Here is a 15560-nt window from a genome sequence, read left to right as displayed (position 1 = left end):
ACTTAGGATTAAAGCAGTAAAACAATGGAAATGATAATTTCAATATGGTAAAGCACTGAAAATTCTTTCTCAAGTTGATACTTCTGCAGTTGTATCATGCAGAGGGATTTCAAACTTATAAATAGCCACTCCTACACTGTCAAACTACCAATACTGACTTCAGTTCTCTCCTCTTCCTATATAAAGTCATTTATTTGTGGAGCAGTCAGCAAGCACCAGATGACCTAACTCCACTTGGAGGGGATGAGTCAATACAGCTGCTAGTTGGAGAGGTTGCTTTTGACAAGCTAATAAAAGTCACCTTCACCTTCCCATTCCTGTATTATAACTCCAGTGGGTTTGGGATGTTTCAAATATAGCTTCTTACTCATGATTTGAGACTTCTCAGTGAGAAGCTTGCATGACAATATCGGACCCTGGCATTACCTAAAAAGAGCACTTCTGGTGCAGTGACCCTTTCTGCTTTAATCCACTCCTTGTCCTGCAGAAATAACCCATTTGTGCATTCAGACTCTGAACACAGCGTTGGAGCAACAGCAGGGGCTGGGGGGAAGACAGGTAGATTTATGCAGTGAAAAAAAGCTGTCAGCCTAGAAACCGCCCCCATGAAGGCTCCTGAGCTGGTACTTGAATTGCCTCATGCACCAGAAAAGCACTGCTTGGTGTTAGGAGTGCTGGAGCTCAACACTTACATTATTATGTATCTGAGGATTACTCTAAGGACACAACTCATTTTGTGAAGCAAAATGACTTAAATCTCTTTAAGTAGAGTGAGTCCTATAATGGGGCCAAGCACTCAATTAGAGCATCTAAGTGATAGAAATAAATAACAATAGTGTTAAAAACAATTTAACTGATTTTCCTTTTTAGCTGTGTGAAAGACAGGTTGCTTTGAACTAAATCCTAAGGTGTCAGGTGTTATCACCATGCAGAAGTTTAGAAGTGACTTCTCATCTTTCCTGCCTGCCGTGGAAGAACAAAACCCATCAGCCCAGTTCCTCCTAATCTCTTTTAAGATGCTGCTGCCAGGACACTGAAATTCAAATGTTTGGAAACACATAACAAACTCTCACTGCTGTTCAGTTCAGGCATCTTTTTACAGCAAGGGAGTCAATTAAATGTGACTTGAACTTCTCAGGGCCCCTGAGAGGCAGGGCAAGCACTGATTTATGTGTTGTGCTCGTTTGCGGAGGAGGAAACTTGGAACCACAAGGAGAAAACAGATGAAGGCTTTTTGCCCATGATCCCTAATCGCAGCAGCAGAAGTATCGAGTGTAACCCCCTTGGTCCTGGTGGGTTTTGGTGGGAGCTGCATACGGCTGTGGCCCCATGGCTGTCTTTCCTGCCCGCTAGCAGCGCACATCCCTCCCTTTCACAGCAGGGAAAAGAAGTCGTGTTGAGAGCCGAAGGGAGTTAATTAATGTGCACGGGTTGGCCTCAGCGGTAGGCTGCCGGGAAGCTCGCCCTCTCCCCTCTGCGAGAGCCGTGTGCCCTCCCAGCCCGGCCGCAGTGCCTGCCCCGCTCCGGGCGCAGCCTGGTGCAGCGGCGGGCTCGCTGGCTGTGCCTCCCTGGGGCCCTCCGTGCCCGGCGGTGGGGCCACGCTGCCCCCTTTATCCCCCCACTCCAAACTCCAGAGTTTCGGGTGTGCTGCATGTACTGCACTGCCTTTCTGTGGTGCGGGTGAGCTCCCAGCCCCGCTCAGCAACAGTAACTTTATCGCGCGTGTGGGGCAGGCAAGTCTGAAGGATGTACACCAGCTTTCCATGGGTACGAAGTTTGTTCAACTTCAAATAATTTTCTATTTTTTTTTAAACACATTTGATTTCAGTCACAGGCTTCCCTGCACCCCATGCAAAGCGAGGGAAGTTGCCCGAGTAGCAGCCTTTCAGGTGCAAAGGCAAATAGGAGTACACGAAATCTTGCTGGAGCGCTAGCCGAGAACGCCCCAGCCCAGCGTGCTCCTTCCAAGCATCCCTGTGTCGGGTCTGCTAACCAAACCTCTGGGCCTTTGACGCCCCCCCCCCCCCCCCCGGCCTCCTCGTGGGTTACCTCTGAAAGCTCTGTTCAGCCATGGATTTAAATTAATGCTTAATTTCAAGCATGTGTTTAAATGGTTTTTTTGCCTTAGGTCCTGTGCACTGCAGTCGCTCCCCCCCTTCTCCTCTTGCATGCTTAAATAAGCATGCTCTTTCATTTCAAATCCCTTCTGAAAACATACTATTTCTGTTGGAACCTTTTAGGATTAGTTTCCCAGAAATTCATGAATAATACACCCCACAAGTGGTAAACTGTGGATGCATGTGCTAAAGAATCGTTACTGCTTTTGGGCTCCCTTTGACCATCTCTATCTGTGAAACCATCTCCATCAGTCCTGTGTCTAGCATTTCAAACCAAGCAGCTTCAAATAACCATTTTGTTGTAAAAAGCTGCCAAGGAGATCTCAGAGTGCATGTTTCTCTTCCAGAATTGCTCTCCTTTGAGGTGTAAGATGGCCAATGTTCTGTCCTAGACAAGTGACTCCTTTAGAGCGCTGAATTTTCGCCTTCTATCAGGATTAGAAGGAGGAGCTTTATTCTGTTTGAAAACAGATATCTCTCTAGTGATCTCTTGCCAAAGCAACGTGGCATTAGCCTCTCACTTTAGCCAAAATATTAAACGTGAAAAACATAATGTTAGGATGAAGAAAAAAATTACTGTTACAAATTTTTTGCAGAGATTTGCTGAAATATCAGTTTTCTAGTAGCTCTGAGCTCCGGCACCATGAATAAATGATCATAAACCCCTCTCTCTGTGAAGCTTATGGGGACAAGGAGAGGGAAAAAACAAGCACCAAAATAAGGAAAGCTGGTACTTTCCTTCACATCTGTTCACAGGGATACCTAATTCCCAGTGGGGAACACCTCTAAATAGGGGTGCGTGCATGCCTGCGTGTGTGCATGCGTGTGTATGAAACAAATGAATAACAGGGGCTGCTGGGGATAAGCAGAGCTTCACCACCCTCAGGAGCTGATTAGATTTAAATGAAGTACCCAGTTCTGTGAAAAGGATGGTGTGCATTCTTCTCTTATTTGCATTAGTATAAATCAAGAGTTTCTTCTCTGAAACCAATTATATTTCATCAGTTTAAAATTAGTGTGAGTGATAGGGGAAGCTGGGCCAGTAATTCTCAAAATATTGGTTATAAAATGAGTTTAAATGATGGAGTAGTCTACAAAGCTGGCATAGGCTCCAATTTGTGCTGCTATTATGGAACAGAAAACATGTGGGCAGGATGTATTAACATCAGTGGCTTTCTTTTACATCTGGAACATGAAAAAGAAGGCAACAAGCAACAGCTTAAAATATGAGCTTTCTATATTGTTGAATTCCTATTGATCTTTCCCTTCTAGCAGGAAGCTATATAATTATACAGCAGGCCATCTGAATTTCTACCACTATGTGGTTGAAATAATAGTAATATTAGACATTAACATTCTGCTTCAGAGTATGCCAAAAAGTCTTAGCCCAAAGCTGAGGAGGAAAATAGCCTAAATTTGACTCAAGAAAGGTATTTTAAATAGTGGATTTTTTGCGGGGGTGGTATTTTCTAGGTTCTTCTTAGATTTTCTCAGGGTTTTTTAGATTTTTCTAGTATGTTAATGCTAGACAATTATTTTGTCTTGAAATCAATGGAGTTAACTTACCCTAGACTTGGTGGTAGTGACATAGGTTTGAGGTGACATTTTTTTTTGGTTAGGCCTCCTCTTCTGGTGGCTTGTCAATCTTCTGCAAGGGGCTTCTGAACCAAAGTGACTATTGAATTCCCAGCCCGATCTGGACTGGAGCCGGAGCAGAATGCCCCTGGTAGAAAATGCAGATTGCCTATCCTCATATATTTAATGATCAAGGAAAACAAAAGAAAGGCAGGGTTTTCAAAAACCTCAAGCAATTCTATTTAGCATAGCATTTAGGTTTCCAAATGGTTCCAGACAGGTGGAATACACTGAAATGTAAAGGCTGTTACTGGAAGGAGTTACCTCTTTACTGGAAGGAGTTACCTCTTCACTTTATTATCCTCTCTTTGCCTTCTTTCTGACAGTTGTGATTTGTCCTGTGGCAAATGGGCTGGATACTTCCCATTCATCTTAATCCAGTTTTGTAGTAGTTTATAGGAGGAGGGAGGTAATGTTTTTTAGAAAAAATAAATGTGATTTCAGAACTTAACTAACAGTTATTTCCTTAGAGGAAATTATAAGCAAAGAAGAAATTAACACACTTTTTCCTCCGAAAGAATATTATGTGAACGTTAGGAAAAGAAAAATCCTCAAATTGCTCAGTTACTGCCCTCAGCTGACATCCTGTAAGATGAAAAACTTTCCCATGAAGCTTACAATGGAAAACTAGTTGTTTGGAGTTTGTGGGTTCCTTTGAGCATTGCTGTGGCTTTATAATTTCAGGATTGTTTCTTCCCACAGATTATGTATGCTAAATTGTATTCGCCCAGAAGAAAATTTGTAGGTGGTTCTGTGGGGCTTTTATGTAAATAGGCAGGTTTCCTGGATCGTAGACAGTCCCTCGTTATCCAGGAAATCAATAGAAGAAAAGTATCCAAGAGAATAGTGAGGGGGGAAAAAAAGTATGTGTTGAATATAAGTAGGTGCAATCTGCTTCAGCTCTAGTTAGTTTAAAAAAAGAGAGGTTAAATACTTCCAGTCACCCTGGAATTTCATAAAGCTGCTGCTTTGCACAGTTGCATACAATGGTACATGTCACGTGATCAGTGATGGACTTGCGTAACCATGCAAAGCAATAATGAAATTATCGTCATTGTTATTCAAAATATGTCTTTTCTTGTATGGGTTGTGGAATGAGATCCATGCCCCTTTTCTCGTTTCTCTTTCTTGCCAGCTGTTCCTTCCTCCTTTCCTCAGGGCTGACATGGCTCCCATGGCCTTCCAACAGCAGAGACAGCTCCTGCCGATTTTAATAAATGCTTAAATGGCACTAGTGCCTTAACAGCTCCCTGTTCTCTCTCATGGAAATGTAAAATGTTAGCAGCGTTTCCCTTCCCTTTCTCCTTCTCTCTACTCTTCTCGTTATATAAGAGGTTAAGGAAGTATCTCTGCTGAGTCTGCCATGGTTGAATGTGTACTAGCTCAAACTACATAGTTCTTAATTCAACAAAGCACTTTTGAATATTGGTTAACATTAAGCAATTTCTTAAGCCTGTTCCTATACAGTAAAATACTTAAGTGCTCATGTGCTCTTGTCATCAGCAGAACCTGAAAAGGAATATTAAACATGACAAAACATTTGGCTGAATTAAAGCTTAGGCTGATGACCCGTGGATGGTGCTGGTCATGATCCCCTCCCCACCAAAGAAAACCATACTAATACTCTTCCTTATGCCCTCTTATATTTTCCTCCCAGGAGATAACATCTTCATGTTTCCTTTGCTTCGTTGCCTCCTCTCACATATCCTTATGAAAACAGCTTTCTCACCTACTGTCTTCCTTTTCCCCCTAATTTGTCTGTCTAGATTCCATGATACTTGGGTGCGAAATTGTATCTGTGATGTGTCCTGCCTGGTATAAATTTCCACATGTTTAACCCTGATATGTCATGTTTTAACAACTGAGAAATAGATAATAATTCTTTACTTAACTCTGGTACTTCTTAGACTTCTTTTTGTTTATTTTATTCCTTCCAGTAGTTGGACTTCCCATATGAAATTTTCCATCAATTCCTTTTGCTTATCTTCCTCATTCAGAAATGTTTTTCTTGGTCGCAGTTTGCCAAAGCAACAAATGCTTGGGGTGATCAGTTTGATACTGTTTAAAGTGACATTGGTTTAGACATCAGATGCTTGGAAAACCACGTCCCAACTTCAGATGTCTTGAATTAGGTACTCCAAAAAGGAATTGCTAGTCGTTTATGTATAATGTTGGCCCTGGTTTATATATCTGCAGTTGCTGAATTGGGATCTGATTCTACATCTCTTACAGCAACAAAACTTTCAGTGAAAATCAAGCTCTTTGCAGATCTGCTATAGCATTATGAGAGACTATGGGTACAACATAAAACACACAAATAAGATTAAGAATCCTGATTCAGCCTCATACAAACTGCCAGCTGATAATGACTGCTCAAAGTTTCCAGGCATGCGAAGATAATTCTTACCCAGGAAATGATTTATACAGGATATAGTGCTCTGGGAGCAGTTAAAATTCAGATACCCTGCAGAGAATTGGACTTAGATTTCATTTCCCGCCCCCCATCTCTAGCATGGGGTGATTGTTCACAGTATCCTTCATGTTAACCTTCTTATGTATGGGCTGGGTGGGGGAGGTGTATGTGGGGGCACCGGGGGAGGAAAGGGGGATTTAAGTTTGAAGCCAGCCGAAAGCATGCAGGAAACTCTGTAAGCTGATATGCTGCACTCCCTTTCTTTATTTATGTGAATTCTCACTATATGCGTTTGACTGTTAGAAAAGAGGTTACAGTACATAGTACTTGACAAGAGTGAGTCCCAACGGCTGGATGTTGAAGCTGCCTTCATGTCGAGAATTCATTTGTGTGACCTGGCACTTTCTATAATTGATCATTTTTAGGAAAAACCTTTTCCTGTCGTATGGCTAAAAAAAAAAAACAAATGTGAAAAGACTTTCTCTAAAAATTGATGAAGAGAAGATAGCAATGCACTAACTTGTTGTTTCTTTTCTCCTTCAAGCCTGTCCTCTTTTCAATAGAAAAAAAGCCAGAATAAACAGGATTAGATTTTCCAGCTAGACAAAATTTTACATTCCAGTTGTGTTTACTTGAGTTACCGTGGTAAAAAGTAAGTATGTGCCTGCTAGTGCTGAATGTGTGCTGGATGTTTCTCAGTGTTTGCAAAGGGTTGAGGTTCTTTTTGTCCTGCTTTCTTCCCTTTGTAGTTCCTTGCAAGGTGGCGGGGAGAGGAGTTTATGACTCCCTTTCATGACTACTGAAGGCATTATGAGATGGCGTTTGACAGCTCACCCATTTAGGGCTTTAACTGTTTCTTTCTTAGAAAAAGTGTTAAAAAAGTAGAGGATTTCTTATATTTGCCTAGGATTCTCTGCAGTCTCTGTTCTATTATTTCAGCAATTTCTGGGTCAGAAATTATTCTTCTGCTTAACTGGTAGTTTGTTCTGTTTGGAGAATTACTACAGTGTATTTATGAAACCTTAGTTCCTTGTTAAAGGATCTGTTAGTTATAAGATCAAACGGGAAAAGAGGTTTGGCCTAGAAGACACAAGGCTAGAAGACACAGTGCAAATATTTTTGCCAGAGAAGTACAAGAATAGGTGTGAGAAACATCTGAAATGTATAGGGACATCTTTATGCTTTTTGTCTGAAGCTGTCACTTTAATTAAAAGTTCTGTCTGAAATGTGTTTGAATGATAGTTGAGCGTACCTCCACCTGCACAATTAGCAGTATAACCAAATAAAACTTGCATCCGAAGTCCTAGAGATTGATTCTTTTTCAAATGAATCAAAATTACAACCTAAATCAGCTTGTAAAACATATGGGAATTTTTAAACCATCATTTTGCTTCAGATTTTTTCAGACTATCCGTTGTCTCTCTCATGACACAACACTTTCATCTTGGCTGTAATGAAAGAAATGGAGCAAAGAAAAGAGACTTACTAAAAAAAAATCTGGTAGCACAGTTTATAACATCTTCTTATTTCAGTTACTTACTTCAGGCTTTAACCATTAGTCAATACTGCCTTCGAGGATAATGGATTCCTAGCTACTGGTTTTGGTTCTTTTAAGTTTTTTGCATTAAAGCCAAATACCACTCTCTTGTGGATCCTGTCTTTTGGATTAAGGGCCTAGGTAGCTGTTGTGGTTGTCCCAAATAAAATAGATATGAACAATTTTAAGAATAAACTGCCGCTATTGCTTATCAGAACTGTTCCAGATCTGGGGAGAAAAGCTGAATGAAGCCTGAGCTAACTGAAGTAAATAGGTGGTATCAGTTAATTCCTGACCTGTTTCATTTTATAACACATATATAAAGCTAAAGGAGGAAGTCTTCAGAGCAATAGGGTAAAGTCAAATTCATTAAAGTCTTTGAGATCCCCCCTTACGATCAGCCATCCAGTATGTTTTCTTGTAGACACCCTACAAAACCCCTAGAGATGCCATGACAAGGCCAGCCACTTCAAATCATGATGATCAGGGAGATAGTTTAGTCTGGTATTACTGAACTGGCTTTTTGAAAATGGAGTTCATTTGCAAACCCCATGCAATGACGGGCTTCCAGCACGCCTTGCTCCCTGACAATGCTGTTCTTCATCCTCAGAGTCATCATGCCTGGTCTATGTGGTGTGGAGATCTGTCCACCGCCCTACTCCAGCATGGATGTAGAGGGCTCTCCCTCCCTAGAGAAGAGCTGAGCCCTCCTCCATCCCTATCTTTCCTGGCTTCTGACCTGAGCCAGCTCATACTGTATGGACAGCACATCCTTGAGGTCATATGCTGCTTTCTAAAATCCTTGGACTCTGTGGGCTTTAAAAAGAGTAACTTAGGTCCCAGTTTCCTTTCTGAGTCACCAAAGCTGTGACTTCTGTGTCGCTTTTTGGGCAATTCAGTTATAATGATAATCCCAGTTGCACCCTAACTCCCTGGGTATGAATATGAGCAGTTTCCTTGGCCAGGGAAGGGGAGAGGGAGGGATTAGCTTTTTTATATGAATGTTTTTTTACAAAACCCAGCACATATCTGCATGTGCACATGTGTGTAAATGTGTGAATGTACCCACATGCCCACAATCATTATTATTCATCTCTCAAGTTGTTTTTGGACCCCAGGATGTATCTGACCACATGGCTATACTAGCGGGGTATTATTTTTAAATCACCTAACAGAAAGCAGTAAGTCATGATTACAGTAGATCTGGAACACACTGCAGAGCTGTTCATTTCCTCAGATCATGACTTTTTACAGATGAATTATGCCTTTATGTGTGCTGCCTTACATGGGGAGTAGTGCAAAGCTATGCCATTTTTCCAGGAGCTCCCACACCTATAGAGCAAAATATATCTTCTTTGTTCCCATGTAGAATTTGGGATGGAGGGGCCAGGTCAGTTACTTTTTGACTGTTGGACTTCTAAGAGCTCTGTTAAACTGCTGCTTACCCATCTCACACTGGGCTGCCCTTGGCCCTTTTGTACGTACCTTCTGCCTGGAGAAGACTGGTCATCCACAAACCTTCCCAGCCCTGACCTACACCAAATGCTTGTGGCATTGTGGAGGTGTTAGCCATCCGTTCCATGTCTGGCAGGGATCGTGGTGTTACACAGCTGATGGAAAATGGACTTACTGTGCCTGAGAAAATTCCTTTTGTAATTTTTTTTTTTTTTTTTTTTTTTTTTTGCATAGTAGTAAGGTAGGTTTTCCTTGCTGCCACCAATATTTGTCATATTGCTGGCCCTAGCACCAGACAGGAGGCTGTATGTATGTATGACACTGCAGGGAAAAGCACATGGCAATACAAGAGAGAACTGGTGGCCATAACTGGGACAATGTGTAAAAAGTTGCATATACTTTCCTTTCAGTTAATTGAGGGAGAACTGCCAGTGATGAATCAGAGCTTGGTGTCATAAACCAATTTTTATTTATCCAAAACAGTTGTAAGGGGGCAGACAGTGACTGTGCTGTCCAGCATATTCTTTCTGTTCCTACATGTTTTCTGTCACCCTGGTACAAAATGCTAACGAGAAAGCCTCCCTGTCATGCTTTTTTGTCAGTTATCCAAGCAATCAGAGCCACGCATATGCTTTCTTAGAGTCTCAAAAACTAATGCAAGTTTGGGACTTGAAAGAGCAAAAGGTTTTCATTATGTTTTTAAAGGAAATGTCAAGCATAAACTCTTTTTCATGTCCATATAAGCCCAACGGGCATGGAATGCCTGCTTCCTGCCAAATCTGGTATTAACTATGGCTATCACTTAGAGGGAAATTAAAACCATTTGGGTCTTTGTCCTTGAAGGCTCTACCCACACCAGTGTTTTAAGATTTATTGTGATGTCACTTCATGGGTTTTTAGTGCACGTATTCAGTATAGTGCTTCAGCAACGCAGGGTTACATCTTGCAGTTGAAGAATGCATTGGTCCAGGGGCTTCACTGAACCGATGCAGAGCAGCATCAGGGCCTAGATGTGTACATGCATGTACAGAGAGAGAGAGAAGCAGAGGTGATACAGAGGGAGATGAATGACTACAGATTGAGTTCAAGCTGGGGATTTGGGTCTGGATTTCATCCAGCTGTAATTTTGGTGAGCTATCCAACAAAGGGTTGTATTTTGAGCCTGTCTTGAAGGTATCTGGAATTGTTTTTTCCTGCCTTTGTGCTGCAGCAGGAGAAAGTGCTATCTTGTGCATGACTGCTTTTGATGGGCACCGTGAGAACAGCTATATTCACTTCACAGTACGGATTGCGGGCGTAGCACTTCGCTCAGCTCTCCCAGTGCCATGCCACGGGTGGCAGTGGTAACCGGTGGAGGGCTAAGGTTGTGCAGAGGGAAGTCTGGTGGCCGATCTGCTACCCTGAGGAGCTGTGGTTACAGCCTGCCTCAGAAGGAGGAAGCTGAGGTTTGCAGCTACCCTCTGACACAAAACAGCGACTTCTGTCAACCATTTGTGAGATATTTGACCCGTAACCTTCTCCTAAGCCGGTCCTAAGTTATTTCCCGTTGACTTCTAGGTTGTTTTCATTGCACCGAGTGTGTCCCCGCTTTGGAACAAAGAAGAATCTGTTGGCTAAAACTCAATGAAACTTGCAGGATTTTAGAGTTGGTGGGTTGGGAGGTTTTAAAACTTGTTCTCAGGTGAGATGGGAACCAGTGATCTAAAGGTAGAAGCTGTAAGGTTCTTCACTGTGGAACCATGTCAGAACAGTATGTGGCTGGCATTTCTTTCCTGAGCCCTAACTTGGGAAAGAATTCCTATTTAGGAATGTATTTGCATGCATAGCATGAAGGCTTTCAAGATCTGAGGGTCTAGGCAAAAGCAACACTGACAGAATCCCCCCAAAAGAGTGATGGAATAGCCCTTTTGTCACTGAACCATAACACTTAGCAGTTTTCCCCACAAAAAAGGAGCGTATTTTTAATGTATCATCTGGGATCAATGAATGCACTGCAGCATCCCTAAAAGAAGAAATGGAAGCATACTTAAGAAAGAAAAGAAACATGTTTTATTTATTCATCTTGTTTCTTACTTGCAATCCATCTTAAAAGGACATTGATGCTAAATATTCATTAAAATGTGGAATTAATCAACCAGAACTAGATGCCTGTTTTCATTGTTGATGGCCTCCCATCTTGAGAGGCAGCGGCTCTTCTCGAAGGGCTGCAGCTCAGCCTTTAGCCACTCTGACTGAGATTCCTGCATTGCACCGTCCTTCTTGCCTTTGACAGATCTATTGAGGTTGTCAGGATAAAAATGCTAAAAACGTGGTTCAGAAGCTTTGAAAACCTGAACCAAACCTGAACTGATTTCCGCACTGTTGGAGGGCTTTAGATGGAAAACAAATTACATGACAATTCACCAAAGGACATTATTTTCAGTTCAAATTAGTTTAAACCTCTTGTAATCCCAACTTGGATAAAGTTAGCTGAAAAGGACTGGTTCACAAGATTTAAAATACCATCCTAACTTTTTCCTGAAACATGATATATAATCTTAGAGGGAGAATGATTAGCCTTGCTACGGGATTGTGCATAAAGTACTTAAAGTTGTAGTGGTTATGGAGTCCACTGTGGGTTTAATAATTTCTGTATAAGTATTCAGATTCTCTATGTTGCTTTCATATGCTTCCTTTTCATTAAGGAATTTATCTATTATACTTAAGTATATAAAAATTTCTAGTTTTTATTACAGCCTGTTAAAATATAGTGGAGCAAGAATCCTTGTTAATAGCATTGCAGTTGTATTCCAGTGCTAACTTCAGCGTTTTGATCACTTATTATCACAGCTTTTATAAAGCTGAAGAGGTGCTTAATTGAATTCTTACTTTCAACACCTTTGTATCTCTGATGTGACTGCAAACTAAACCCTGGCTTAACCTGTCAAACCCTGACAGGGAAGATATGAAAACTGGAGTCTTCCCAAAAGTTTGCATGTCCAGACTATGTTTACAGAGAAGAAAGATTTGGGTATGAAGCTGGGACCCAGGCTTGAATGAGCATCAGTTCACAGGGATTTGACACAGATGAATGGACTGCTGGCTGCTGGATTCTTGCAGATTCTTTGAACCACTATTTTAGCTAATAGTGAGGGGAGAGTCACATTTTGCCCTTCCTGTAATAAGTCAGAGAAAACTTGCCATACGGCATTCCTCCCCTAAAATCCTGTTGGCAGTTTGGGCCATTCTACAAAAACAGGCAGCCAGGATTAAAGAGGAAACCTTGCCAAGAAATCCTAAAAACAGAAAGCTGAAAAATATTACTGGTGTCATTAGAAAGTTTACACATCTAATTATTTTCATATTGTGGCCTTAAACGCTGAAAAACAGAGTGCATTGAAAGCATTCGTCTGAAAATACTTGCACATTTTAAATATCCTTCAAGCTGGACATCGGGCTGTGGATAATATTCTCCTAGAAATCTGACTCCATCAGAATATGAGGTAAAATTTAGAAATCATATTGCTTAAGGGTTTTTTCCACTGCTTACTGTGCTTTCAACTGAGGGGAGAATTAGATTCTGGAATGCAGAGAAATTTAAACTAATCTATAGTTAAATCTGACTTGATCCAAATACTAATACTGTTTTCTTACTTGGATGGGTGGGGGGAATAATTTTGCTTTAAGCTACACTTTAAAAAGAAAGAACACACAAAATCTGTACTGAAAAAATATTTAATATGTAAATAATTCCAATACTTTTTTAAAGGCTGTGCATTTTCACCCTCCACATGACTTTTGCCTGCTCTGTGTGAGCTATTTTGCACATATGCTCTTTCTTCTAGAGTAAATATTGATCTAATAGAGTGTAGGAGATGCAGAAATGTTTAGGGGATTCAGCAAGACACATTGTGACTATTTACTCCATCAGGTTTTCATTGAAGGTATGTTCTTAATGAATATAAGAATGAAATTACTTAGAGAAAGAGAGAGAAGAGAGTATTATTGCTTTATGCATTGTATGGATTATTGTCTTTTCTCCTCTCTCTCTCTCTCTCTCCCCCCCCCTCTCTCTGAATTTTGTCTTTGTCTTTCTGGAAAGCCTAACTAAATGAAAACACTGTGATAGTTCAGGAATTCAATATAACAAAAGAACGATCAAAGAACAGTGGAGTCCCTATAGGGACCTGTTTTGCCTCATATTGTGTCCTTTTTCTGTCCTATCTCGGTACTTTGCATGAAAAAAGGCAGAGGTTGACTGAGTAAAGGAGTACTAGTGAAGATAGTTACTGGTAGTGACAAAAATGGGATTTATCACTCCATGCTGAGGTAGGATCTTTTCAGGCCGAGGTTGGGGACCTTTGTAGTGAGCTCACGTATTTCCTTACATGTGCCCCAGATTTAATTTAGCTACTTGTGTTCTAGGGTGTATCCCAAATAGTGAGGTGTGTAATGTCTGTACTGGATATCAGTCTTATGAATTAGAGACCCTAACATCAACGTTAGGATGTTGGATTTTCTATCATCTTCTTCCTAAATGAAACCACAGAAGAACCCTACCCTGATTCCCTCTGAGTGTGCATGTTGTCGTTAGGGACTGTGTGGGTTTGAAATCCAAGTACCTTTTATATTTTGAGTTCTTCATTTTTGAAACCATTTATCCATCTTCTGGTCCCACCAAACGAGAAAATCTTTCTGTATGTGTGTGAAGCCTGCAGCCTAAAATTATGCTTGTAGTATCCCTTGATCTTTCATCTGTCCTCCTCACTAAGGTTGTATATCCTGTTCTTTTGGAGAGACTTTCTAACTAAGGTTCTAACTTCTGGAGAATTTAGCTATTTAACTTCAGGAGCTGAGTTGCCAACATCCAAACCAGGTTCCAAAAAAGTCCTGCTTAGAGGCTTCCATGCTGCTGGAGAGGCCTGGACTCTCAGGGTGCTTCCTTCACTGTTTTTGCAGTACATCCAATTCTAGCAGTGCCTAGATCTAGTAGATCTAGTAGTGGCTTCTTCACTAGTGGAGTGACACTGGGGTATAGTCTTTGCTTCCATGGGCTAGCAATTCTTATAGGACCACGTTGCTAGAGAAGGAGCTTCCCTCGTTCTGCTGAAGGTCATCCCATGTATTCCTTAGGGGAACACAGAAAAGAAGGGATTGAGGAAAAATACAGCACCCAGTAGAACTGCACATCCTGACCGTGCTATTACAGTGACTGGAGGAGCACCTCAGTGTAATGATTATAATACAGTCTCATGGGTTACTGCACCATATGTATCTTGAGGAGCACTTATTCAGACTTCCATTGAGCTCCCTGTTTTTTTATTAGAAAGATGTCATGAAAAAACCTACACAAGAGAAGTCAATGCTGTAAAGATAAGGTACTAATCTAACTGTGGGATTATAACCTGTGTTTTATTTTTTCTTTCAAATCACCTATGAAAATGTTTTACTAGGGCATAACATTATCAGCGATGGAATACTTGCTAACCAAGTTTTCATAATTGAATGCTCTGCAGAGTGTGGGAAAAATGGAAAGTCAGCTGTAGGAAGGGGCTTCTTCTGAGCCAAATGGATGACATCTGAGATGTAGGATTAAAGTGCAAGTGTAGGAAAGAGTTGATAATTACAGCATCAGAAACATGCAACTCAGAATGTGAAAGAAATCATAGGCTACAACTGAGTGGCAAAGTGCACCCAGCAGTCGGTTCACAAGGATGCATTTCATTCTGTACAAAGAGCATGAGGCTAACCAGATTTAGCTGCAGTGCTTTTCCAGCTGATCAACAGGAAATGGGTTCAGGCTTTTGTGCTGATATGGTGCTGTCAACTGGTTAGTGCAAAAAGCAACATAATGTCTGGCTTTCTGATAGACTTAAGATCTGGCACAGCAGTTGGGTGTTGTTTACTGCATTTGTTGTACATGCTGTGCCTTCTTTGAAACAGTCCTTGGGAGCTGAATATCGCTCTCAGCAAGGATGTGCTCTGGCTTTTGCCCCCCTGGCTTTTTCTGTCTCAGTGCACTTTGCACAAATTCTCCTAGTGTTATGACTGCTTGAAAGGCCAAGTGTTTTTATAGGTGCAAAAAAAATTTTCAAGCAGATAAGAATTACTTTATTTTTAGCCTCTGTCAAAACTATCGTGGAGATAAGTACAAAGATCGAGGGGGGAAATCCTGGCTCCATGGAAGTGAGTAGTAAATCTCTTCCTGGGCTGCTGGAGCCAGAACTTCATCCCAGACCTTTCACTAGGAAAGGCCTCTTTATAAATTGGTCCTTATCCTTCTGATTGTTGCATGGTTACTTATCTGAATAGCTGCGGTATTTATTTGCATCATGCATTGCTAGTGGTCGAAGTTTTTGAGTACTGGGAAGCAGATGTGGGTTGAGAACGTGAGGTTTTCCTTACAAAACTGTGGGGGTGCTGC

General features: G+C 41.2%; 1 protein-coding gene across 11 annotated transcripts in view; it reads left to right on the top strand.

Moving 5' to 3' along the window:
• Window positions 1-15560, top strand: part of TNS3 (tensin 3) — a 319894-nt gene that overhangs the window by 61950 nt on the left and 242384 nt on the right. Inside the window, exon 1 of one of the 11 annotated variants that reach the window (XM_064506657.1) lies at window positions 10206-10286. The exons of the other annotated variants lie outside the window; for them this stretch is intronic. Within the exon in view, the coding sequence (XP_064362727.1) occupies window positions 10221-10286 (66 nt within the window). The 5' untranslated portion in view covers window positions 10206-10220. Of the gene's footprint in view, window positions 1-10205; window positions 10287-15560 lie in introns of those variants that run through there. 11 annotated transcript variants of the gene reach the window in all.

The sequence above is a fragment of the Dromaius novaehollandiae genome, chromosome 2 (assembly GCF_036370855.1).
Source record: "Dromaius novaehollandiae isolate bDroNov1 chromosome 2, bDroNov1.hap1, whole genome shotgun sequence".
Lineage (NCBI taxonomy): Eukaryota > Metazoa > Chordata > Aves > Casuariiformes > Dromaiidae > Dromaius > Dromaius novaehollandiae.
This window is presented reverse-complemented; position numbering and strand designations above follow the sequence as displayed.